The 27,629-nt window shown below is 45.8% G+C and overlaps 2 protein-coding genes across 4 annotated transcripts in view; one reads left to right on the forward strand and one right to left on the reverse strand.

Moving 5' to 3' along the window:
• Positions 1-2,852, reverse strand: part of arid4b (AT-rich interaction domain 4B) — a 53,143-nt gene extending 50,291 nt beyond the window's left edge. For both annotated transcript variants that reach the window (XM_056291617.1, XM_056291616.1), the window contains exon 1: positions 2,714-2,852. The gene's annotated coding sequence lies outside the window, so the exon portion shown is untranslated. The remainder of the gene's footprint in view (positions 1-2,713) is intronic.
• A 217-nt stretch (positions 2,853-3,069) lies between these two features.
• ggps1 (geranylgeranyl diphosphate synthase 1) lies at positions 3,070-27,629 on the forward strand. Of its 2 annotated transcripts, none has more exons than XM_056291883.1 (4): positions 3,070-3,580; positions 11,263-11,355; positions 12,255-12,325; positions 24,578-27,629. In XM_056291883.1, the coding sequence occupies exons 2-4, from the start codon at positions 11,283-11,285 to the stop codon at positions 25,373-25,375; spliced, it is 942 nt and encodes a 313-aa protein (XP_056147858.1). In that variant the 5' UTR covers positions 3,070-3,580; positions 11,263-11,282; the 3' UTR covers positions 25,376-27,629. The 2 variants fall into 2 exon arrangements, with proteins under 2 accessions (XP_056147858.1, XP_056147859.1); XM_056291884.1 differs by lacking the exon at positions 3,070-3,580 and adding an exon at positions 8,034-8,835.

The raw sequence follows: 27,629 nt of genomic DNA on the forward strand, positions 1-27,629 counted from the left end.
GCAAAGCGAAAAGCCCGCAAGACGACCGCCGAGTCCGCGCACGCGCGTTTCGTTTACGTCGACGCAACTGCAGCCGAGCGGGGCGGCGTTGAGAGGCGCGCGGCGGCGCGCGGGCACGGTTCGCGCGACCTGCCCCGGTTCGTAACTCGGCTCTCGAAGCGCCGCGGTCCCCGCCGGGGGGGGGGGGGGGAGGAAGCGGCCCGTTGCGGGGTGATGGCGGCTGCGGACGGCGGAGCCCTCACAGCCGTTTACGTAACGCCGCCGTGCTGTGGGCGAGGGGGGCCTCTGCGTGTGGCTACCAATGGCGAGTTAAGGCAACAACAACAACAACAAAAAAAGAAAAAAAGAAAAGTAGTTTATTGATGGCGAGGGACACTTGTTCCCCCCCTCCCCCCACTTAGTCCGCATAAATACAATTCAGAGGGGGCGGTAAACGGGGCTGACGGTGACGGCTGGAGCGGCTCGGTTCTCTTGAGAGCAGCACGGCGGTGGTGGTGGTGGTGCGGGTGGTGGTGGTGCGCCTTCAGTGCCGTCTGCACCGCACCGACTCTACAGCAGAGGATGACGCCATTTCTGGAGCTGACAGTCGGCTAACGAGCACAACGCGGAGCACGCCGCAACAAAAAAAACGCGCGGGGGGGGAGAAAATAAAATAAATATATAAACCGACAACAACAACAAACAACAACAACATGTATCGACGACCTCAAATCACCTGCGCCTCTAAGAACCGTTTTCCTCTCGGAGACGAATCGCTCGATTTTAAGCGGAAAACTGCCAAGGGGGCTCATTTTTCCCCCTCCGCTCTCTGTGTCTATGGCTCTCTCTCTCTCTCTCTCTCTCTCTCTCTCTGTGTCTGTCTATGTCTCTCTCTCTGTGTCTGTCTATGTCTCTCTCTCTGTGTCTGTCTGTCTTTCTCTGTCTCTCTCTCTGTGTGTCTGTCTATGTCTCTCTCTCTATGTGTGTCTATGTCTCTCTCTCTCTCTCTCTCTCTCTCTCTGTGTCTGTCTATGTCTCTCTCTCTGTGTGTCTATGTCTCTCTCTCTCCCTCTCTGCGGACAGTAGGCAGTTCTCCACGGCGGAACAGAGCGATCACATTGGCTGGGCTTAGACAGCGAACAAACTAGACCCCCTTTGAAAAGACGACCGGTGGGGGGGGGGCGCTGGGGTTGGGGGGGGCTACGCCACAACAATACCGTGAAGTTGAACAAAGTAACCCCGCAGCCCCGAGCCAAATCCCACTTTCAAACACAACGCGTCGTGTGTTTTTTCGGAAGGTCTACGATTTGCTGACTGTCCGCCGAGCAGCTGGGCTCTGAGTGAAAGGCTGCTCCTGACAAAGAGAGAGAAGGGGGCAGAGAGGAAAAAAATAATAAAAAAAATCCGACGGAACGGTTCGCAACAAGGTCAAGCCAAAACGGACCCGGAACATAGCGCGATCCCGCAAACGCTGACAATTCTTTGTATTATTCAACAATAAAAAAAGAGAGAAAGGAAGGAGGGAAAACAAGGTCGCAGACCTTATGACTACGGCATCCCGACGAACGGTCGCGGAGGATACAATGTCACCCGCCCCGGACAATTTGCCAGGGGGGGCGGCCGTCGCAAGTGAGCGACTATCCCAACAACAAGCCGTCTCAGCAACGCACCCGCAACAGCCCGGGGCCCCCGGGTCGTCCGGTCGGTCGTCCCGGAAAGATCACACCGTCGTCCGGGCAAAGGCTTTAGCTGGCGACGGTGGCGCGGCTCCGCGATTAATGGCATTACGTTACAGTGCAGACCAGCAGCCTCTCCGTTCAGTCCTCCTGTCATTAGTGATGCGCTCAAGTCGCGAAAATCTGCGAAATGTTAAGTCGCCCGCTCAGCGTAACGCAGGGGTGTGCTTTCTAGCAAAAAAAGGAGGGCTGGGAAGGGGAAGAAAAGAAAAATAAATGCACATCGCATCAAGGCACACAACCGACCAAATGAGCGAGTTAACTGATGAGGTGAAGCCAACTGGTTCCACAGTCAGACCCCCCCCCCTCCATAAGCCACTCCGGGGGAGAGCCCGTGTTTAACGACGCTACCGCACAAAAGGAAGCTCGACAACGCGAATCGAGTTCGCCACTCGCTAAACTTCAACCATCGAACAGTCAAGGAATCTAGCGCACCTCGCAGCACTGTCACGGGGCACACACACACACACACACATGTGCACACATACATGCATGCATGCATGCATGCATGTATGTGTGTGCATGCATACGAGTGGACCGCTGTGGGTGTATTACCACTTTTGATATCTGCAGCGAAACCGCCGTGACACTGATCGACGACACCTCTGCTAGAATTCCTCCGCTCAACACAACACAACGCAACGCTCCCAGCGGGTTGCAAAACTCTTCCACCCCAAAGTAGCGCCGACCAGCCTCGCACCGCCAATCCGGCTCCATTCGGTGGGCTTACGGGGCAACTTTATCACCGGGGCAAGTCACGTCTTCGGCGTGCTCTCGGTCGAGCCGTTGGCCGTCTAAAACAAGGCTCCATTCATTCATCGAAATCCCGGCGATTTACGGCGAAACACGTCGCGGCGTCAGCGGGGCGAGAAGTTAGCTTGGCCGTCAAGGTTGGCTCGACGGCAGCTAGCTGAAACGCCGTAATAGCCTTGTTTGTTTTTTTTTTCTCCCCCGAAGAAGAAGAACAAGAAGAAGAAGAGGAAAAAAATCAGCCTTACCGTCGCGGGTCAAGTTGAGAAACAGTTGCGTTTTTGTGTTTTTTTTTTCCTTCCCCGTTGAAAGTGTACTAGTAATCCGGAGATTCATTTATACATTTGTAATCTGCCATGTTTTGATCGTCGACCGTTGGCCCCGATAGACGTCGGATGCAGATGGCAAAAAAAAAAAAAAGTGGTCGCAGAACGAAGCGATCTCCGCTCCACAAGCTCGGCAGCTCTTTCTCCGATCCTTTTCCCCGCCCCCTGCCCCCGATGATGGACGGGCGCGCAGACCCAATCGCGGTCAGCGGCGTGCCGCGCTATTGGACGCCACGATGGCATAAACGCCTTGGTGACGCCTCATTGGCTGATCTGTGAGAAAAATAGCGACGGCGTAGTGGAAAGACGTAATCGTACGTAATCGAAACTACAACTCCCACAAGTGCGGACGACATTCGTTCGATGTGTTGCTATACGTCGTCCGGCGACGCGGAGACTCCCGTGCGTTGCGTTTGCCTGTAAGCGCGGAACCTCTCGGGCGACGTCGAGTGGCGGAAAGCAAACGCCCACTAAGCGGACCCCTCGGCGACGGAATGTGTAAAAAGCGCCCGTACGCTGGACGGCAGGCACACTATCTGCCTGGCATCTCGTCGGCTAGCTAAAGCTAATTGTTGATCTCTCAAAATCACAAGGGGAGCGAGGCTGTGGCGGTCCTACGTGTCTTATTCGATCGGCGTTAATCTGCCGTTTTTTTTTATTTCGAAAAACAAAAAATTACTATTCAGAGCGGGTGTGACGCTTATTTTAGCTCGCTAGCTAACTGGTAAATTGGCCAAACCCGAAACGAGGTCTGATCAGCAGACTGAAGGGGAGCTGCCAAGTCTTCAGGTGGGTGGAGCAAACTCGGCGCTGTCAACGGTTTCAAAATCTCTTCGTGATGATGACCTTGCAAAAAAGTTTATTCCACGTTAGAATCTCAAAATCTCGTAGTGATGATGATCTTGCAAAAAGTTTATTCCACGTTAGAATTTCAAAATCTCGTAGTGATGATGATCTTTAGAATTTCAAAATCTCGTAGTGATGATGATCTTTAGAATTTCAACATCTCGTAGTGATGATGATCTTGCAAAAAGTTTATTCCACGTTAGAATTTCAAAATCTCGTAGTGATGATCTTGCAAAAAAGTTTATTCCACGTTAGAATTTCAAAATCTCGTAGTGATGATGATCTTTAGAATTTCAAAATCTCGTTGTGATGATGATCTTGCAAAAAAGTTTATTCCACGTTAGAATTTCAAAATCTCGTAGTGATGATGATCTTGCAAAAGAGTTTATTCCACGTTAGAATTTCAAAATCTCGTAGTGATGATGATCTTGCAAAAAGTTTATTCCACGTTAGAATTTCAAAATCTCGTAGTGATGATGATCTTCAGAATTTCAAAATCTCGTAGTGATGATGATCTTGCAAAAAACTTTATTCCACGTTAGAATTTCAAAATCTCGTAGTGATGATCTTGCAAAAAACTTTATTCCACGTTAGAATTTCAAAATCTCGTAGTGATGATGATCTTGCAAAAACTTTATTCCACGTTAGAATTTCAAAATCTCTTCGTGATGATGACCTTGCAAAAAAGTTTATTCTACGTTAGAATTTCGAAATCTCGTAGTGATGATGATCTTGCAAAAAGTTTATTCCACGTTAGAATTTCAAAATCTCGTAGTGATGATGATCTTGCAAAAAAGTTTATTCCACGTTAGAATTTCAAAATCTCATAGTGATGTTGATCTCGCAAAAAAGTTTATTCCACGTTAGAATTTCAAAATCTCGTAGTGATGACGATCTTGCAAAAACATTATTCCACGTTAGAATTTCAAAATCTCTTCGTGATGATGACCTTGCAAAAAAGTTTATTCCACGTTAGAATTTCAAAATCTCGTAGTGATGATGATCTTGCAAAAAAGTTTATTCCACGTTAGAATTTCAAAATCTCGTAGTGATGATGATCTTTAGAATTTCAAAATCTCGTAGTGATGATGATCTTGCAAAAAGTTTATTCCACGTTAGAATTTCAAAATCTCGTAGTGATGATGATCGTGCAAAAAAGTTTATTCCACGTTAGAATTTCAAAATCTCTTAGTGATGATGATCTTGCAAAAACTTTATTCCACGTTAGAATTTAAAAATCTCGTAGTGATGATGATCTTGCAAAAACTTTATTCCACGTTAGAATTTAAAAATCTCGTAGTGATGATGATCTTGCAAAAAGTTTATTCCACGTTAGAATTTCAAAATCTCGTAGTGATGATGATCTTTAGAATTTCAAAATCTCGTAGTGATGATGATCTTGCAAAAAAGTGTATTCCACGTTAGAATTTAAAAATCTCGTAGTGATGATGATCTTGCAAAAGAGTTTATTCCACGTTAGAATTTCAAAATCTCGTAGTGATGATGATCTTGCAAAAAGTTTATTCCACGTTAGAATTTCAAAATGTCTTCGTGACGATGATCTTGCAAAAAAGTTTATTCCACGTTAGCCTAACTCAGGAAATGTTACCAGTTTGTAGCATTATGGAAGATGGATTCAGTTGTTGCAATAGTAACGATTGTGACGTGTCTCGCAGTTTTAACAGATCGTTCCTTTTCCTGTGCAGTTTATTTAACAAACAACACTCCAAGCTAGTGTTGTTCATTCACAATTTACCACAAGTGTCAATGATTTACCAGTCACGTCATCAGACACATACCACGGCCTTGGCAATCACACACAATTCTTGCATGTTACTGTACAGTCCATGTAGTAATAGCTTACAGTTATGTATCTGGCAGAGCTGGCCATTATGTGTGACATAATATTGCTTTTCTTAAGTGTGTCTCTTCAGCAGTTTATTTCACTTCTTTATTTATACAGTTTGTCCTAGATTTGGATTTCCATCTTTCAATTCCCTTTTCAATCAGCTTATTCGGAAGAACACAGAAAGGAGGCTTGCATCCTTGTGCGACCCACATAAAGACTATTTAACTCAATTCTACTTTTGTAGACCAATGGGGATAGTGATGCTAGAGGCCCTGCTCTCTAAAGCGTGTTCGGTATCTGAGCCCCGTTAACTTTGTTTGATTTATTTGCCATCTTTTATTTGCTGAGCTGACTCCAAATGATCAGATAGTCACTGTGATACCATTTCTACATTTGTGTTGCTGTCTTGTTTGTACGCTTAAATCAAACCAGAGTCAGATTTCTTGGCCAATAATGTTTGCATACAAGGAATTTGACTTGGTACGTTGCTCTTAGTTACACATACATGTCTATACAAGTACAAAGCAAATACAATAATTATGAAAAATAAAGATCTGACAAAATTGAGCAAATGGTATGAGTGCTTATCTACAAACTCCAATTCCAATGAAGTTGGGACGTTGTGTAAAATGTGAATAAAAACAGAATACAATGATTTGCAAATTCTTTTTGACCTATATTCAATTAAATACACTACAAAGACAAGATATTTAATGTTCAAACTGATAAACTTTGTTGGTTTTTGCAAATATTCACTCATTTTGAATTTGATGCCTGCAACACGTTCCAAAAAAGTTGGGACAGGGGCAACAAAAGACTGGGAAAGTTGAGGAATGCTCAAAAAACACCCGTTTGGAACATTCCACAGGTGAACAGGTTAATTGGAAACAGGGGAGTGTCATGATTGGGTATAAAAGGAGCATCCCCGAAAGGCTCAGTCGTTCACAAGCGAGGATGGGGCGAGGTTCACCACTTTGTGAACAACTGCGTGTTCAAATAGTCCAACAGTTTAAGAACAACGGTTCTCAATGTACAATTGCAAGGAATTTAGGGATTTCATCATCTACAGTCCATAATATCATCAAAAGATTCAGAGAATTCGGAGAAATCTCTGCACGTAAGCGGCAAGGCCGAAAACCAACATTGAATGCCCGTGACCTTCGACCCCTCAGGCGGCACTGCATTAAAAACCAACATCATTCTGTAAAGGATATTACCACGTGAGCTCAGGAACACTTCAGAAAACCATCGTCAGTTAACACAGTTCGTCGCTACATCTACAAGTGCAAGTTAAAACTCTCCCATGCAAAGCCAAAGCCATATATCAACAACACCCAGAAACGCCACCGGCTTCTCTGGGCCCGAGCTCATCTGAGATGGACTGACGCAAAGTGGAGAAGTGTGCTGTGGTCTGACGAGTCCACATTTCAGATTGTTTTTGGAAATCATGGACGTCGTGTCCTCCGGGCTAAAGAGGAAAAGGACCATCCAGATTGTTATCAGCACAAAGTTCAAAAGCCAGCGTCTGTGATGGTATGGGGGTGTGTTAGTGCTCATGGCATCATGGGTAACTTGCACATCTGTGAAGGCACCATTAATGCTGAAAGGTACATACAGGTTTTGGGGCAACATATGCTGCCATCCAAGCAACGCCTTTTTCAGGGACGTCCCTGCTTATTTCAGCAAGACAATGCCAAGCCACATTCTGCACGTGTACAACAGCGTGGCTTCGTAGTAAAAGAGTGCGGGTACTAGACTGGCCTGCCTGCAGTCCAGACCTGCCTCCCATTGAACATGTGTGGCGCAAAATACGGCAATGGAGACCCCAGACTGTTGAGCAACAGAAGTCGTACATCAAGCAAGAATGAGAAAGAATTCCACCTACAAAGCTTCAACAATTGGTGTCCTCAGTTCCCAAACGCTTATTGAGTGTTGTTAAAAGGAAAGGTGATGTAACACAGTGGTGAACACGCCCCTGTCCCAGCTTTTTTGGAACATGTTGCAGGCATCAAATTCAAAATGAGTGAATATTTGCACACAAAAAAACAAAGTTTATCAGTTTGAACATTAAATAGCTTGTCTTTGTAGTGTATTCAATTGAATGTAGGTCAAAAAGGATTTGCAAATCATTGTATTCTGTTTTTATTTACATTTTACACAACGTCCCAACTTCATTGGAATTGGGGCTTGTAAGTATGAGCAATATTCAAGGTGTATTATAATAGAAATGTGCAATAGGTAGGCTATGATGAGTCCAGTTACTGTGAAACATAAAATATTTGGTGCATATGATAATATTAACAGTCAAAGTTAATAAAACATGAAACAGTGGTTAACAATAATAAAATATATATTTCCCAGGTTCTGTACTTCAGAACTGCACATAAACCTGTTAGTGCAAAATTAGTAGTTGCACTTGGTAACAACATACTGATAATGATGCAGATGCTGGATACCAGCAGTAATCATAGTTTCTTATAGTGTTGCAGTTGCAGGTGGTTGTGGTTCGACTGTTGAGGACTGTAACCACCCAAGGGAGGAGGCTGATAACCAACATTAATGCCTCTCACCACTAGTCCTTGGCCATGTTATGTACTGCAAATGTTAGACAGGATTGTAACGACTCAAAGATACATTGCAGTTTGATACCAAACAACATCACAACGCTGGACACCCAGCTCTTTTTCACCGTTTCTGGTGATTATGTAAGATGTGTTGTGAGCACGTTTTAAATTTAACCTAGTCGTTACACATTAGCGCTGAAGCCGTAATATATTCTTTCATTTTATTACAAAATATTGTGAAATTTAGACATCGTCGAGTAAAACCAATCTAACTTTTGCCCACCAAAACAAACCTACCTGACGCCGAGGAGTTGCCAACCTACTTACATGACAATCTAGTGTATCTTGCGTAGCGCAAGCCTCCGTTCAACTCGACTCTCTTAGCGGTGAGGATGCTCCCTCCTCTTGTTCGAGAGTTTTTGTCTGTCTGTCTATTACAGCCGTTCTTCAGCTCACGACCCCCCCCTCCTCCCTGTATGAGTAATGAGATTCACTACGTGAAGGTGGGCAACACCAGCAAGCAACCTGATTTCTCTCAGCAGCTGGAGTCCTACATCATCAATAGAGTTTGCAGATAGTGCTTCTTTTCTGAATTGCGTCAGGCCTGATCACAAGAACAAGGCTGATGCTATCTGTCTGTGCGCTGAAAACACATTCTCGGGGGAAGAGGATGGGAAAATGTGAAGAAACATTGTAAGAAGGACATCAGCTGGCGTCGCCACCAACATCAATCTAGCGAAGGGACACTCCACTCCAGCAACGGCCTCATGTCGGTTGAAAAAAGGGTAAATGTGGGCTGCCCTTTGACATCTTGCAGACCTTAGATTTGAGGATTCTCGGTTATGGAATGACTTTGCTCCCAGCATTCACATTTACCAAATGCCCGGGACAGTGCCTCTCTCAGGGGCCTGGGTTCATTCGTCATCATAGGCTTTGTCTAGAAGTGTCTTTGGGGATATTTGTGCTGCAGCTGGTTGAGCTTCACTTCACACCTCTGAGAGATTTCATCAGCAAAGTGTTTCTGCTCAGTGTGGCACATGTATTGTCAGCAGTCTGTCAGACGGGAGGACAGCGGGTTACACAGGTTAACTGTAGTTGTACTTCAGAGTCTCAGTCCAGTCTGTTCTAAAGACTCCCATTTTTGGCATTTGTCTGTTTCCTTCCATTCTGGGTGTTGTTGTAGATCCCCACAGTTCTGTTGTGCTGGGTGAACTGACTGAGAGACAAGGATTTGTATCCATATATACATCCATCCATTATCCGAACCACTTATCCTGCTCTCAGGGTCGCGGGGATGCAGGAGCCTATCCCAGCAGTCATTGGGCCGCAGGCGACACTCTGGAAAGGCTGCCAGGCCATCATACAGGGTCGACATATACACTCACACACACATTCATACCTAGGGATAATTTAGTATGGCCAATTCACATGAACTACGTCATTGGACTGTGGGAGGAAACCGGAGCCCCCGGAGGAAACCCACGCAGACACGGGGAGAACATGCAAACACCACACAGAGGACGACCCGGGACGACCCCCAAGGTTGGACTACCCCGGGGCTCGAACCCAGGACCTTCTTGCTGTGAGGCGACCGCACTAACCACTGCGCCACCGTGCCGCCCCCATATATACATTTTATTTCAAAATGAGTCAGCCTTTAGTAAAACATAGAAGCAATGAACCGTGTTGGAGTGGATAAAATGGGAGCTGCTAGTAACTCTACAATTAATACACTGATCTGATATAACTGTCCCCTGTGCCATATTGTGCGACCACTCACACTGTATGTCGAAACCTCATTCGGATAAGGAAAAAAGGGATGGTTGGAGTTGATGTGTTGTTGGGGGTTATCACTGAGAGCACCTCCAGTCACAGATATGAGGTTGAATTATCTCCCCAAGACTGGATTGTAAATTCTGGCATCCCCGAGCCTCCTTTCTCCCCACAGGCTCTCGGTAGATACTTATCAGACACACCTTCAGCTTCCCCTCGCTTCATCGATGAACATTCTTGGCTACATTTAGCCTTTAATTTTACAACCTGTCATGTCACAGACGAATTTGCAACCTCAATCAACAAAAGTAATGGCTGACCCTGTTCTGCCTTGAAACAGCCCCCTTATTTTCAGAAATGGTCTCATAATCCATTATTTAGAGAAGAAAATGTGTGTGTGTGTGGGGGGTGTGTGGTTTAACTGGACTGTATTGTTAATGAACTAGATGATATTTTTGGAGGGAACGCAAACACAACCTGAACCAGATGCCAGATGTAGTGATCCATTATGGTAAAGCAACTAAAATTTGCAAAGGGGAATAAATTCTGTTTACGTAAGGGAGGTGACCTTGACAATCCATCTAAGTGACATTTACGCTCGCCCACAACCTGAAATGTGTCTGTTTATTGTCCCATCACAACTTAAGCTTGGCAAAATAACAGATTTGTCTGTTTATTTAATTATTATGTAACTGTTTTGCCTTTTTATCACTAGTAGTTAAATAGAAAGCAGAATACATGCAGCCCCAATATTCAAAAAGTCATTAAAACAACGTTATAAATGATATTTATTCAGCCAGAATTTCACACCCTCCATCCATCCATTGTCTTAACCGCTTACCCTGCTCTCAGGGTGACGGGGATGCTGGACCCTGGTCTCTAAAACCAGTAAAACTGATTTTGCTCGATCCCATCTCACGCTGTGACAGCATGAGAACGGTTATCAGATAATATCAATACGTCAAATTAATTTAGGCTATCATTTGTCATCAAGGCTCGGTGTTTTCGGTTTTTACCGATTTTCACTGAAAAATACCCAGATTTTTTTTAAAAGGAGCAGATCGGTCGAAACTGATTTTCGCCCGGATTTTGTGTTTCCACGGATCCAAAAGCTGTTCCTGTTCGTGCGAGGTTACGTAACAGTGTCCTCTTGCGGCGAAACTCGGCATGCTGAATGGCTTTGAAAAATAAAAACCGGAAACGCCGAGCCTCGTTTGGCCCGTTAACAAGGCGGAATACGTAATAAAAAACGGAAAAATAGAGAAACGAAACACATTCTTCTAATGTTCATGCCTTTTGTGATTCTGTAGATTCAGTTGTTACAGCTTTATGCAATGCTGGCTGCTTGTCTTCCGATCCAGAAGCTTGTAAGTTGTCTGTTCTGAGTTCTGTTGAATTTACAGTATATTTATGTTCTCCTTTCTCCCCCCCCCCGACAGGTTTGTATAGACGTAAAGGAATGGCTAATGACATGGACGCGACCTCTGAGAGAATTCTTTTGGAACCATACAAGTATTTGCTACAGCTGCCGGGTAAGTTCTGTCTGATAGCTGCCACCGCAGGGTGCTCTCATGGTCAGAGGTGCGAACGTGTAACGGAAATGTCACAGGTTTGCAACAGTGTTTGCCGCTCAAATGTTCTGATGCCAGGCGTGAAACTTTTACCCGCTCGCTTGTAGCAAGTGAGCCGGGAGGGGAAGCCACCAGCTCAGTGTGTTATATGGTTCGTGGTAATGAAAGGCTCTGGTTTGCACACAACACGGTTTTTCTAAACCAACGTTTTCGCAAGTACGTGCAAAACCCTACAAAGCCAACTGTAATTGGAACAATTTTTCCGCTATATCTATCGTCTTCTTCTGTAGAAGAAGACAAATGTGTGCATTACAGAAAAATAGTCATTGTCAAGGCACTTAAAGGTTCCTTTTTTCTTAGAAGTGAGCGAACCAGGGACGTCCGGGTAGCATAGCGGCCTATTCCGTTGCCTACCAACACGGTGATCACCAGATCAAATCCCCGTGTCGGCTTGGTCGGGCGTCCCTACAGACACAATTGGCCGTGTCTGCGGATGGGAAGCCGGATGTGGGTATGTGTCCTGATCGCTGCACTAGCGCCTCCTCTGGTTGGTCGGGGCACCTGTTTGGGAGGGGGGGTAACTGGGGGGAATAGCGTGATCCTCCCACGCGCTACATCCCCCTGGTGAAACTCCTCACTGTCAGGTGAAAAGAAGCGGTTCCCACATGTATCGGAGGAGACATGGTAGTCTGCAGCCCTCCCCGGCTCGGCAGTGGGGGTGGAGCAGCGACCAGGACAGGTTGGAAAATAGGGTAATTGGCCGAGTACAACTGGGGAGAAAAAGGGGGGGGGGAATTGCCTTTGGATATGTGTCCTTGACCGTTTTCATGAAAGAGCTTTCACTCTGTCCGTCTTCTCAGGAAAACAGTTTAGGACGAAACTCTCCCAAGCGTTCAACCACTGGCTCAACGTTCCAGAGGATAAACTTCAGGTGAGAACCTCAGCCGTCTGACCCCCTCGGGTGTTTGTTTGGGACCTGCGCAGGGAGGTGAATGATGGTGGGCTCATTCTGGTTCGGCCTTTCATTTCGAAATGCACCCAGAAAAGCTTTTGTCTGCCGAGTCATGGCTAGCTGAGTGAGGGCAAAGCTTTGGTTTGATGATCAGGGCGTTCACAGTTTCCTTGTAGGAGGCTTCTAATGATGAAAAGGATTCATGGAAATTAATTGTGTGTGTGGGGGGGGGGCAGAGGCAATGCTGAGGAAAGTCATTTATGCTTCTCTAGTTTTTTTTGGGTCTCAAATGTAAGAAGTGCATCATGGTCCTTTAGCCACTGATGTCAGTAATGACTGGTTTTGGTCCCATAAAGGCACATTCCAGATTTATATGGCCGTCTCTGCCGTACCTGTTGAAATGCATGCGTATTGAAAATGAACTTGCTACGAGTAAACTGCCCATTGTCACTCCATTTGGGTTTTAATAAAAAATAGCGACAGCCATATCCAACATAAACAAACCTTTTAACCCCCTCAAAGTACACATAACAGTTAGAATTGGTTATATCAGTTTGCTGGTACAAAAACGAAATCCTTATCTCGGAATATAAAGATACCAGTCATGGAGCAACAGCTCTTCATAATAGGGCATCATACAGCGGTTGCAGAATAGGCTATAAATAGGGAATGACTGCCAGTCTTGAATCCTCGGGGTATTTTGATGAACTTCATATCTCTCGATTTATAGGTTGCTGTATTTGATATGTGGAAAAAGAAAATAAAGTCCACACACTACCGTGAATGCTTCCAAAATTACATATTTATCGAATCGACGTTTCTGCCTCAAAGGGCCTGTGTTGAAGATGCATAAATTTACCACATCTATTAAATATGTAGACGTTGCTGGAGTAAATATGACTTGTAAATACCAGCAGGGGTGCTCAATGGTGTTGATAGAGTGAAAGACTTGTATATCCCCATTCCCCAGTTCTCTGCATTCACTAACAAAGGAGCTGGGGCCCCGCTGAGTTTTTGTTCTCGTCTGACCCCCTCACACCCAAAAGACTTGGCTCCCGTTCACAGTCCTCGGCTAACTATACAGGGGTCGTAGCAAACAATATCTACTAAAGGCTTTTGAACATCGCGTCGGACCGTAAACATGCTCCACTAGCTTTCTGTTTGAATTTGTCTGGCTTGCTTTGATATACTGCTGCTGCTTTTCATATCGCTGAACAACTGGAATCAGGATTCAAGTTGACTGTGAGGGGGCGTCTGGGTAGCGTAGCGGTCTATTCCCTTGCCTGCCAACACGGGGATCACAGGTTCGAATCCCCGTGTTACCCCCGGTTTTGTCAGGCACCCCTACAGACATGGCCGTGTCTGCGGGTGGGAAGCCGGATGTGGGTATGTGTCCTGGTCGCTGCACTAGCGCCTCCTCTGGTCAGTCGGGGGCGCCTGTTTGGGGGGAGGGGGAACTGGGGGGAATAGAGTGATCCTCCCACGCACTGCGTCCCCCTAGTGAAACTCCTCACTGTCAGGTGAAAAGAAGCAGCTGGCGAATCCACGTGTATCGGAGGAGGCATGTGGTGGTCTGCAACCCTCCCCGCATCGGCAGAGGGGGTGGAGCAGCGACCGGGACGGCTCGGAAGAGTGGGGTAATTGAAAAAAGTACAATGGAGGAGAAAAAAAGGGGGGGGGGGATCCACAAAAAAAAGACTAAACTGTGAAATGTATTGCTAATCCGCACATTTGTTCTGCCCTCTTAGTGACTGTCAGAAGATAATTGCAGCGGTGTGGCGTCCTCATAATTTTGAAATGACTTGGCTGAGTTGTGCCGATTAGGATTTCGCTGGTTGTACATACAAATAAGAGTTTAGAGGCGCTGCACTCTGGAAAGAAGCAGAGTAGCTTCGCAAAAAAACAGAAACTGCAGAAGAAGGCTGTTAAAGTCCTTATAAGATTACTGCGACTGTGACGGTGCTCGTTGGTCTCCCGGTTTAGGCTGCCGGAAGTTCCCTCGACCATCATCTCAAAAGGGAAGTCCTTTCAATAAACAGCTATTTCTTATCCCGTGCCCTCTTTTCGGTTCATGCTCTGCACAATTCCTGTTGTCTTTGTTCACGCGACGTTCATGTGACATACCCCGGACTGCTCAGATGATTAGTTGAGGAAGTGAGAAGGAGAGCTTTTCCAATCCAGTCGTAGACAAACAGTTCAGTCATGCATCTAAAATCTAACCAGTTTTTATAGAGACCAGCCTCACTCTGGAAAGGGTACCATTCCCATTACTGCTTTACAGGGATCCTCTTTCAGTAACTAAGGCCGCATTGAGCTATCTGACCCAATATTATCTCCCCCCCCCCCAAAAAAAAGAATTTGTCCTTGTCCAATCAGGTCTTTGTCATCTGAAGCCTCTACCCCGCCCCTTAATATTCCCCTCTGTCATCTAAAAGGGAGAAAAAATCAATTCTAATAGGTTTTGGCACTTAAACCCTTCAGTGCACAGTTGGCCATTTTTAGAAAGCATCTCTATTAAATTGAGTTTCTACACAGGAGTGGTCCAGCGTTGCTGAGGAGAGTGAGCGCAGGAGTGCCATGCGAGTCCATACGTCGTAAATTGTATGCATCAGGCAGTTTTACTCATTAAGCCATTTTCAAGCAGGGGTCCGAGTCGTCGATGTTACATTTCAAGAATCGTTTTAAAAAGTTAAACGGAGAGAGAGGTGTGCGTAAAAGGAGCATTTTCAGCATTTTAGTAAGGCAGGCTTTCCTCTGCGTTAAAAGCTTTTCATGAGCAGGATGTTTTGCTTTGCTCTGGGGTTTATAGTTTTAAAGGACCATTAGTCTGGTCAAGTCATCATGGCCTTCCAATGTTTTATTGTTGTTGTTTTTTTCCCACTTTGTATAGTAAACAGTACTAAGTGACAAGACGGTAATATGTCATTGTGTCTGCACACAGGGATATGTTTTTGTTTTCCAGGATTAATGTTTTTTTCATTTTCATAACTGCCATTATAGGAGATTAGTACTTTTCATTTGTGCGTGTCCCTGATCACATCCCTGAGCATTGGATTACCCTTTTTAGAAGTGAAGTCACAACGTAGGAAGCTTTCCAGGCAAAGGCTCATCTCCACTCATTTATTCCAGTGTTGCTGCTTCTTATTCTTGGCTGCAGTGATTAAACGGCGGCAGCCATGCAGAATAGCATATTTCAATAACAGACCCAATTGACATTTCTCCTGTTCTTTTGTCAGATGAATCACTAATTACCCACTCGTGAGTTTATTGAGGAGAGCACTCCCAGCCATCTCCCTCAGGGCCATCAAGCTGTTGACCATATTAAATTGATAGCATTAGCATTCTGGTGACTAAAGCCTGGCCTTGTGTCTGATGATGAAGATATGGACACAAATCTGCTCTTTGTGAATTAGCTGCCATTGCCAGTGCAGAATGCCAAGTCCTTAGCCTGTCAGATCTCATTAGGTTTGCTGTTCAACAGGTCTCCCTTTGTCCTGAATTTTTTATAAATCCTCTCCAAATAGAGGGAGTCGGTAACCTGACCTGTGCATGACGTTCACAAGTTGCTTTGGTAGGAGCGTGCACAGCCGACCCTGGTCATTTCATCATCAAATGTGCTATAAAAGCTGCCTTCATAATGGCTGGGTGTAGGCCAAAACTGCAAATGCATTTTCTACCCGCCAGGCAGATAGCCTGGAGGGGATTATGTGTGTCTGTGTGTGTGTGTCTGTGTGTGCACGCGCGTGCCTGTACCTTTCCGCGGCTAATCTCGCAAACTACTGGACCACTCAGCCTAAAATGTTTTGTGTACAGTTAAAATTGGGCAATGAGGAACCTCTCTTGGTTGCGGCGATTAGAAATCCTCGAAAAATGTTTGTTGTCGCTATTGGCGCTCCATCTCTTCATTTACTGTCTAGCTCACTCGACCAACATTGCTCTTTGCTGCTGCCAGATCTGAGTCAACCATGTGCATGCACGACTCACATCAACAGTTGACTCGGATCGGGCAGCGACATGATCAAAAGTTATTAAAAGAATTTGTGGAAGAAAAAAAGAAAATGCGAAAGGTATAAAGGAACAACTTCCTCTAGGTTGCAGTCAAAACAGGAAGTGTTGCATATTCTTGTCACTGCCCAATCTGAGTCAGCCGTAGGTGTGAGTTGCGCAATCACTTAACCCACTTTATGGGGCACAGTGGCCTAGTGGTTGGCAGTGTTGCCTCACAGCAAGAAGGTCCTGGGTTCAAACCCCAGGCCGTTCCAGGTCTATTCTGTGTGGAGTTTGCATGTTCTCCCCATGTCTGCATGGGTTTCCTATGGGTGCTCCAGTTTCCTCCCACCATCAAAAAGACATGCATGTTAGGGTTAATACTCCTGTCTGTATCTCTGACCAAAGCAATGGAAAGAAAAACTGGAGTTGGTCCCCGGGCGCTGCAGCTGCCCACTGCTCCTATACAATAGGATAGGTTAAATGCAGAGAACACATTTCATTGTAACCTGTACAATGACAAAGTGATAAAGTGGCTTTCCATCCATTATCCAAGCCACTTATCCAAATTCGGGTCAGATGCTGGAGCCCACCCCAGCAGTCATTGGGCAAAAGTGGCTTTCTTCTTATAACATTATGAAAATAAGGACAGGGGGTTAGGGTTAGACCAAAGTGGTTGCATAGCAAACCTTTTCTTTTGGGGGAAAGTGCTAGTTCGTATTAGACTTGGTTGCATTCGTGCGAGGGTCAGCCTAGGAGACTGCACATCCACAGACTGACAAGTAAAGCATTTATATTGGGTAGATTTTTTAGCTTGTGCACCGCATATTAACCCCCCCCCCATTTCTCATTCAATTGACTTGGGCGCTGTGTAAAAGTCTTACAATTGCAGGAAAAACACTGGTTTCTGTCCATGTGTGCACGTATCTGTCTGCTGCTAATCTTGCATGCTACTGGGCCTGTCAGCCTAATAAGTTTTTTGCACAGTTATGATCAAGATTCAAAACCTCTGAAAAATCCTGTTTTACACCGCAGTTGAGTGTTAACTCCTCAGCTGGTTTTTAGCCTATGTCCGAACACCAGAGAAGGGGAGATGCGCAGGCGGTGCCTCCGTAGTTCCCCTTCTCCCGGTAGGCGCAAAAAAAGGGGTGGTTTGTCGCCAAGTCTGAGCATCGTAGAAGGTGAGATACGCCTTGCGGGGATCTGCACTCTGCTGAATGCACTCTCCTAGTAAAGGTTTGTGTTCATGCTGGTCTCCTCTGGAAAATAAAGCATTTCTTAGACATGGTAGATTAATGCTCCTGCACAACCCCTCACCTCATAATAACACGAATCCAAGATTCAGTGGAGATACATTCAATAACCTCTTCAAAACTGTACAGTAGCCTAGTAGTGCAGCATTAAGAGTGGCTTGTTCTCATAAATTTAGAGTAGAACAATTTGAGATCGGAGTAGAATTTTTCATCATTTTCACAGTACATGCTGCTCCATTTCATTTCAGTATTTGTGAGCATAGTATCTGTTTAAAGCATAGTAGTCTTTGGCATCATAGGTGTGCATCATAGAGCCCTGAATGTGACTGATCACTTTGGTGCTGATTAGTTTGCAGTTGTAGCGGACTACATGGGCAGAATTCACCATAATGGGTTGGCGTTATGGGTTAGGTAGACACGGGCCCTCTAAGAAAGGGTTTCCGGGTTGACAGGGTGGAGCTAGGAGGAGGATTGCGGGAGCGGCGCCATGTTGCTGGGTTTGTGATTTTTGTGCGGGAGAATAAATGACACATGCGTTCGTGTGGTCAACGAGAGGAATTGTCCGTCTCTACTTTCCTGCAATTTCCACACAGTTCACATTCACAAGCCTACATTTTCCGGTTGCCACCTGTGGTTTCTTTGTTTGTGGCTCTGCGTACTTTTTAACTTTTTTATCAACTCCTTGAGACCTTTAGATTATTTTGATTGATTTTATGGTTCGTCTGTATGGACTTTTTTTTAACCCTATCGTCGATTGCTGCAGTGACTCCTGGCACTCCGTGTGAGAACCGTATGGATTTAACGTTCTTTTCTGTGAACATCGGTTAACAGGTTTAATATCATATGCCTTGCGAGGAGGACTACCTAAAAGCAGCAAATTATATACTGACCTCAAGGATGATATCAGACGGCTCTCAGACGAACTACGAAAAAAGGACCTTTTTTATCCGATTTTCGATACCGCAGCCTCACAGGCCAAAATGATCTCAGTTATGGGGCGTCCGAGTAGACCGTTGGCTGTCTATTCCGTTGCCCACCAACACGGGGATCGCCGGTTCGAATCCCCGTGTTACCTCCGGCTTGGTCGGGCGTCCCTACAGACACAACTGGCCGTGTCTGCGGTTGGGAAGCCGGATGTGGGTATGTGTCCTGGTCGCTGCACTAGCGCCTCCTCTGGTCGGTCGGGGCACCTGTTCGGGGGGGGGGGGTAGCATGATCCTCCCATGCGCTACATCCCCCGAGTGAAACTCCTCACTGTCAGGTGAAAAGAAGCGACGGGCGTTGGTAAACATCTGATCACAAAGAGCCACGCATATCAATAGCTCTGACAGCGACTCATAGAGGATAAATACTGAGTCTCATCACCAGCCAGTCAGACTAGCTTGGTCTAGTCAGAAAGGCACGAACTGAGGAAGCCTCTTGGATGAGAGGCAAAACGTCTTCACAGATATATACCAGTCCAGTTGCACTTGATTCAACTCCTTTGGATAACCAGAGAATCTTGTTTCTCATGGTCTGAGAGTCCTTTAGGTGTTTTCTGGCAAACTCCAAGCGGGCTGTCATGGGCCTTTTACTGAGCAGAGGCTTCCGTCTGGCCACTCTACCATAAAGGCCTGATTGGTGGAGTGCTGCAGAGATGGTTGTCCTTCTGGAAGGTTCTCCCATCTCTACAGAGGAACGCTGGAGCTCTGTCAGAGTGACCATCGGGTTCTTGGTCACCTTCCTGACCAAGGCCCTTCTCCCCGGATTGCTCAGTTTGGCTGGGTGGCCAGCTCTAGGAAGAGTCCTGGTGGATCCAAACTTCTTCCATTTACGAATGATGGAGACCACTGTGCTCTTCGGGACCTTCAAAGCTGTAGAACATTTTTTGTAACCTTCCCCAGATCTGTGCCTCGATACAATCCTGTCTCTGAGGTCCACAGACAATTCCTTTGACTTCATGGCTTGGTTTCTGCTCAGACATGCACTGTCAACAGTGGGACCTTATATAGACAGGTGTGTGCCTTTCCAAATCTTGTCCAATCAATTGAATTTACTACGGGTGGACTCCAATCAAGATGTAGAAACATCTCAAGGATGATCAGTGGAAACAGGATGAACCTGAGCTCAATTTTGAGTGTCATAGCAAAAGGGGTGGATACTTATGTACATGCGATATTTCAGTTTTTTATTTTTAATAAATTTGCAAAAAATTCTACAAAACCTTTTTCACTTTGTCATTATGGGGTATTGTGTGTAGATTGATGAGGAAAAAAAGGAATTTAATCCGTTTTGGAATAAGGCTGTAACATAACAAAATGTGGGGAAAGTGAAGGGGCGTGAATACTTTCCGGATGCACTGTAAACTGGCTGCTGTCATCCACATCCTTAAAAATCCTGGACTCATCCCTGATATCTTGAGCAACTTCTGGCCCATCTCCAATCTCCCTTTTCTGTCAAAAATACTGGAACGTGTTATTGCCTCCCAAAAGCTCACCTCATCTCTAATGACCTGTTCAACCCATTTCAATCTGGTTTCCACTCACAGCACAGCACAGAAACAGCCCTCCTTAAAGTCACCAACGACCTCCTCTTCTCCTCAGACTCTGACCACCTCAGCATTCTCATCCTTCTCGACCTCACTGCAGCTTTCGACAGCATCAATCACACCATTCTTCTCTCCTACTTTGACTCCTCCCTCAACATCACGGTTACTGTCCTCTCCCGGCTAAAGTCATATCTCACAAACCGACAACAGTTCATCAGCATCAATATCGGCGCCTCCTTCGCTGCTCCTGTCCCAAGGCATCCCCCCAGGGTTTGGTGCTTGGTCCTCTCCTGTTCATCCTTAACATGCTCCCCCTTGGTAACATCAGATGTCATCATGGTCTCCACTTCTACTGCTACGTCAATGACATCCAGCTCTACATCACCAATAAATCCATCACCAATATAACCTAATTCCAGTCTGACCATCTGCCTCAATTAAATAAATCATGGATGCAAGCCAACTTCCTCAAAGTAAATTGTGATAAATCTGACATGATCATCGGTCCCAAATCCCTTACCAAAACCACTCACAACTACTGCCTCACCATCGATAACTTCACTCTGGCTCATTCCTTGCCCACACATCTGTCCCCATGGAAAATTTTTTGACAGCAACCTCTCCTTTGAACGACATGTCAATCAAATCACCAGAACTGCCTTTTTTTTCACCTAAAAACCATAGCCTATCATATTCCAATGTAGGGCGCACCATACTGAAAGACTTAAATTGGGGTATACTAGTAGTGTTGCTCCTTGATATTTAAGCTCAAGTTGCCTAGACCAACAGAGTGCTTTCTCCTTCTCTTGAAAACAATGAAAACATCTTACAAAAGGCCTGGGGTTACCTCCCGGTCTGGGTTTGGGGGCTAGAGAGCGATGTGTTCTCTCGAGCTCCGGTGGTTTGCTAAAAATGCCGGGGCTGAGGCTTTCCACCAGTAGATCTGATATGAACTTGGTTGGGATGCCTTCTGGAATGTTTACTGTACAGAGGTGAATTCTACAAGGTCTGTTTTCAAGGTCATCAAGGCAGTCTTGAGGCACCTTGTTTTGGGCCTGCAGTAATTTAACTGTTGTTTTAGTGGCTGTTAGGCATTAGAACTTTTCACCAGCTAGAGACTCTGCAGCAGTGAGATGGTTCTGAAAGTTATTACCATCTCATTGAGTGTGTCCACAAAGGTCTGCCACAGTTTGACCGAATTCTGGATTAGTGTAGACATATCTTCCCGAAAGCAAGCTTGTTGTTTCTCCAGTTCAGTTACCAGCTGACTCATGGATAGGGTTCCAGGGACATCTTTATCCAGGCCAAGTGTGTCGCTAGCATTGGAGGTTGTAGTAGTCATCTTACCAGCTAAAGTAGCAGCACCACCACGAGTAACTGGGAAACTTTGTGCACTGGTTGTTTTAGATTTAGAAAGGCTCATTTTGCGACCAAATTAAATCTTCAACTAAAATCCGTCGTCTATAACTGTTTACAAATAAAAGTTTGGTGTTTTAAAGGGATATATTAACAATTAAATCGAGAGACTAATTTTGCATGACTTTCTTCTACATCACTACCGTAAGTCATGATTAGATAATTTTCTGACAGTATTTAGCCCTCGTTGGGGCTGATGGAGGAGGTAGCAGAGGTACTTGTGCATCAAGGATCATTCTGCTGGCTCTCTCTCACTCTGTGGCAGCGCTGTAGTATATTTGGCCGTAAACTCTTGCTGAACCCATCATGTAGACTGAGAGCACTCATCGCCCCACCTCCTTGTCATCATTAGTACACTGCTGCCAGGAATTTGCCGCCATGGAAACATCTTAAACCCCAGATAGATCCAGGCCGTGGCACACGGTCTCATCCATTTGACTTATTCATTCTCTATCAAAAACCCATCTGTGCCTCTTCACTATGTAGCAGAACACAGGAAGGAGTGGAGGTGAGGGGGCCCCCATCATTTGCCTGTTGGCCTTTTCACCAGGCTCGGTTTGCTCCCTCTCTGTCCCATTTGATGGTGCAACGATGTTTATTATGATCCCGTGTTGTGAATTTGTCTTTTCTTTGTAAACTGTCCTGTACGTGTCAGTCAGGGGATCCATGTATTTAGGTCGTTATGGTCTACTGATGCAGAATGAGACTACAGTAGAGCTGCTGACGATGACCTGGGTGGCGGGTTATCGTAGTACTACTCAGTATAGAGAGACTGCGCCCCCCCCCCCCCATTGCTGGCGAGCGTTTGCTCTGTCTCTGAAGTGTCCTTGAGTATAACACTGAGTTGCTGATCATGTAGCTGACCCTGTAGTCTGGCCTCTGTGCGGAGGACGACGAGCAGGAAGAGAATGTGCCTACGGGGAAGCAAGCAAGTATGAGTTTTACTATAATGCAGGTAACAAGCAATGGTGAGTGTATCCTTGTCTCTCCTCTTCTCCCTTCTTTTTTGTGGTTTGCTGAAGTTGATCAGCTGGGAAACCCTGGCAACAGCCAGTAGTTGTATTCCAGCAACCTCTGTTTAAAACATAGCAGCTCGTAGTGACACAGATTTGTTTCAGTCTATAACTGACTTATATGGTTAGGAGTCATCCCCTCACACCCCTCAGTAAACTGCATGTGTTGCACTTTGTGGGGATGAAGTTGTCTCGTTCTTAATGGTTCACTGATTGTAGCCCTGGTAAATGGAGTGAGTTTCCACATCAATAACCACTAGTGGTTGTCAACAAAGTGTCAGTGTGCAATAAAAGGACAAGGCTGTAATACGTCAGATTTATGCAGTGTACGGCTGACTATATTGCAGTTCCTTTGAGAACCGCAAGACTCTACATCTCGCCTTGAGAGAACTATGACTACTTTGGCTTGGTAGCTGATTTTCTCTTATTGTCACCCAAGGCGATGTCGTTGCTTTATGTGATTTGTTTATTTGTGCTTTTTTCTGATCGTGATGGAGAGTTCGAATAATCTGCATCTAATGAATCTTTTACCCTTGAAGAGACGGAGATTTCTAATAATCCGTCTGCATCTAATGAATCTTTTACCCTTGAGATTTTTGGCTACATAATCCCTCCTTTTCTAATTTAGCCATTTCATCTGTCAGCAGTGACTTTTAACTTTATTTTGTGTGTGTGTGTGTGTGTCGGTCCTAGCACCCTCTCCTTATGAGTGGCCCAGTGAGGTGGTAGGGTTAGTGAGTGTCGTGCCCCTGCTGGGGCAAAAGGTTGTGTTTGGAGGATAAATAGCTGAACTGGCCCAGGCCTTGGCCTTGTGCCGGAGCCGCTGAGCCTCCGTCTTTGTGCTCTGCAGCCTCACGCTAATGGCTTTCACTACCAGAACACGCCACTTGTCTTCTGAATCAGCACTGCGCTCCGGCCAGGAGGCCAGGAGGGCAGATACCTGACGGCGGCCCCTCACGCCGCTCGGCCTCGCTGTGCAGAAGAAGCCCCTTGCACATAGAGCATTCAGTTTGACACAGCGCCCCCTGACGGCAGAAAGATGACAGTCAGTTTGATTTCACCCAGCTGGTTAGCTCCTGACAAATGACTGGCTGTTCAGATACCAGTTCTGAAAAACGCATAGGTAAAATCGTGACAAGGCAGTCAGACAGGTGATTACCGTAACGTAAGACAAGTTATGCAACTTTATTTAAGTTGGGCTTTTATTCGGTGGTGTAAGTAAGGGTAAACCAGAATGTGGTGAATAAAGCTCAACTCCTTGGAGAAGTTTGTGTTTGTTGTGTGTGTGTAAAGGTTGATGGTGGGTCTGACATATATAGCTGGCCCTGTGGTTAGTATCCTTGGGGATCTGTGAGGACTCCTGTCGAAAGTCCAAACAGGTCCAGTCCAAACTGTGTTTAGGTGTAGAGATCCCCTTCAGCCAAATTCTCCCTGTCTGACTGCCTGGTTTGTTTCATAATACTCTACACCTTCCCATGAACAAACAATGCTAGAGCAAAGCAGTAATGACCATGGACATGGCTCCCTCTACTGGATATTAGCTGTAACGTCACTATTGCGCAACGAATCCGTAGTCGATATACAATCCATTGTATTGGTGTATTTACTGAGCAGCTGACAGGCTGTATGCACAGATGTGAATGAATGTGCCCTTTGTATCACAGACAAAAGAAAACTATTGAAGCTGTTTTGGGTATAACGAGTTACTCAACATATCAATATCTTAAATGTCTCAGAATAAACATCCTCTCAAAAGACAATCAACAAATTTGTCCCTATGGCTTTCCTCGTGGCTGAAAAGGCATTAGAATACACATAAACATCTGTATTATTGACAAATAAAGTGTGGCATGGTGTTAATCTTCAGTAAGGTTTTTTGTTTTTATTTGTCTGAAATCCAAACCTCTTAATTCCATCTCTAATATATACTTTTTTTTTCTTTTTCAATAAATGACATCTTTGCTGGTCATACACGACTTCATTTGGCGCCATTGTCGTCTCGATACATGTGTCATGTTTTTTTTTTCGTTATCAGGTGATCATTGAGGCGACTGAGATGCTTCACAATGCCAGCCTGCTGATAGACGACATTGAGGACAGCTCCAAGCTGCGGCGAGGCTTCCCTGTGGCCCACAGCATCTACGGCATTCCCTCCGTCATCAACTCGGCCAATTACGTCTATTTCTTGGGGCTGGAGAAGGTTCTGACTCTGGACCACTCAGAAGCCGTGCAGGTGTTTACCCAACAGCTGTTGGAGCTGCACCGTGGCCAGGGCCTGGACATCCACTGGAGGGACACGTACACCTGCCCCACTGAGCAGGAGTACCGCAGCATGGTGTTGCAAAAGACCGGCGGCCTCTTTGGCCTGGCCGTGGGGCTCATGCAGCTGTTCTCTGACTGGAAGCGAGACCTGAAGCCCCTCTTGGACACGCTGGGCCTCTTCTTTCAAATCCTCGATGACTACAACAACCTCAGCTCGCAGGAGTACAGCAACAACAAGAGCTTCTGCGAGGACCTGACCGAGGGCAAGTTCTCTTTCCTCACTATTCACGCCATATGGTCACAGCCAGAGAGCACCCAGGTGCAGAACATACTGAGGCAGCGCACGGAGAACGTGGACCTCAAGCGCTACTGCGTGGATTACCTGGAGAAGGTGGGCTCATTCGCTTACACCCGCCAAACCCTGCGGAGCCTGGAGGCCGAGGCCTACAAGCTGATCAGAGACCTGGGCGGAAACCCTGAGCTGGAGGGTCTGGTTAAACACCTCAGTAAAATGTACCAGGAGGATGAGAAAAAGGCAGTGACTGAAACGCACTCTTGCTTGAACCACTGACTTTGCACATCTCCAGCTGGTCCAGTACACACACGCTCGCACACATGCATGCACAAAGGAGATTTATACCCCCCTTACATAGTCCAATGAGATAAAGACTTCACTATCAGGCTTATAGCACATTGATGTAGAACATCCTCACAAATGTATGGCCCTAATGACATGGACAATATACATACATTAAAAATCTGGCTAGTATCAATGCAAAGTTGACTTGAGGTGTGTGTCATCGTGGTATTACGAATGTAAATTGTGCATGTCACGATGTGTAAGACACCATCTTATCCATCCTAAACCTCAGTACCTATCTCGACTTTAACTTCTGATGTTGCCAGCTTTGACCTCGTACGCCACCTGTGAGATACCAAAGCACTCCCAAATCCAAACTTAGTCATTTCATGTGCTCGAGTGCCTCCTCGAAAAATGTCGCTCATTAATCTTTGTAGTCCCTGTGTATGTACGAATACAAGCAATCAGAGTGAAAGAAACTGAAGTGTAAGGAAGAAGACCTTGGTAGAGTTTTAGGTTTGCTTGTCTGGGTTTTCTACAAACGAGAAGACATGAATGAAGCCTTGGAACTCGACGACTACTGCACTGCATACAAATGTAATAGTATGCATCTCCATATGTGTCTGTCTGTGTATGAGAAGCTAGTTTGGCTCCTTAAAGTATGCTGCCATAGTGCCAATTTTGTGTAGAAAGCCCTTCGCTACTGACTCGTCTGGTTCTGTTGTCTGTAACAAGCCTATGTGGCATTGAGGTTTGCTGTGAAAGGATTCTTTATTGGGTTACTGCAAGTCTTAGGCGGTGTCCCTGTGTCATGTCTTGACTTTTTTTTTTGAAACCTCCCGTTGACTCGTCAGATTTGTTCTACAATGTTCCACTTTGTTTTAATCAAACACTGTAAGTCACTGTTCAGTAAAGATCAGTAAAGAGTGAGGGTTCATTATTTATAAAGTTTAGTTATTGAAATAAAACACTCTTCTCCCCCTGGTGTTGCTTTTGAATTCTAAGGCATTCACAATTTGATACATGTGCTGTGGCTCGGGCGTTACAGTTCTGAATGCACCGTGTCATGGAAGAGCGGTAACATCTCCAGCACCGTCTACCGAGCACACCGCTGCAGCTTGAAGCGGAAATCCGCAGCTTTACTCCCTTAACAAATCCTCATTCTCTCTGTACATTGTGCAGGTACAAAGAGTGGATATGGCCCCCGTCTTAAGGCCCCTATCGTTTCAGTTGACGTTGTGCTTAAATGGTGCAGATTACCAGAACAACTTGCATATAATCAAATTGGGACCATCCAACTGACACACGGTAAACCTGGAGCCTCGGGGGGCCGCTGAAGGTCCGGGGCCCTTTACCCAGTCAGTAATCCAGCCCTGACCTGTGTTAGTTTGGTCCGGGGGTGCCGTTTTAACAAGGGTGCAGACTATTTACTAATGAACTGACGGTATATGAACCACAGTGGCAGCCACACCTTGTTTGTAGTCTGTATAAAATCAGCTGCTGCAGGTCTTCTTCTCTCTGCCTCCTACATGGAACTACACTGGAACATTGTTCTACTGGGATAGTGATTGTCCGGCATAGGGCTGTGCCATATGACGATATACATCGTGTGATGATAGAAAACGTCTTATCGTCATTTGGACGACCCTTTCCACTCTTTGCACAGCACGGACGCAGGCAGGAAATTTGCATGAAGGCAATACAAACAAACATGGAGGACAGCGTACATAACGCAGAACAGGGTAACTCCGACCAGCCAGGACAAAACGAGGAGCTTCTACCTGAAAGAGAGGCTACTTCTGTCGTACGGACGTGGTTTGGGTATGAAAAGTCTGACACGGACCAGAAAACCATCCATCCATCCATTATCCAAACGGCTTATCCTGCTCTCATGGTCGCGGAGATGTTGGAGCCTATCCCAGCAGTCATTGGGCGGCAGGCGGGGAGACCCACTGAACAGGCCGCCAGGCCATCATACAGGACTGTGGGAGGAAACCCACGCAGACACGGGGAGAACGTGCAAACGCCACACACAGGACGACCCCCGAGGTTGGACTACCCACCGTCTTGCTGTGAGGCCACCGCGCCAGGACCAGAAAACCGTACTGCAGGAAACATGCCGCACGCCGATCCCCACAACAGACTCGAACACCACTCGGCTGTTTTACCACCTACACAAGAGTCATGTTACATGCTTAATTGAACATTTGCGCAAAGGTCCTAAATAAAAGGGAGAAAAATCAAA

This window comes from Lampris incognitus, chromosome 13 (genome assembly GCF_029633865.1).
Source record: "Lampris incognitus isolate fLamInc1 chromosome 13, fLamInc1.hap2, whole genome shotgun sequence".
Classification (NCBI taxonomy): Eukaryota; Metazoa; Chordata; class Actinopteri; order Lampriformes; family Lampridae; genus Lampris; species Lampris incognitus.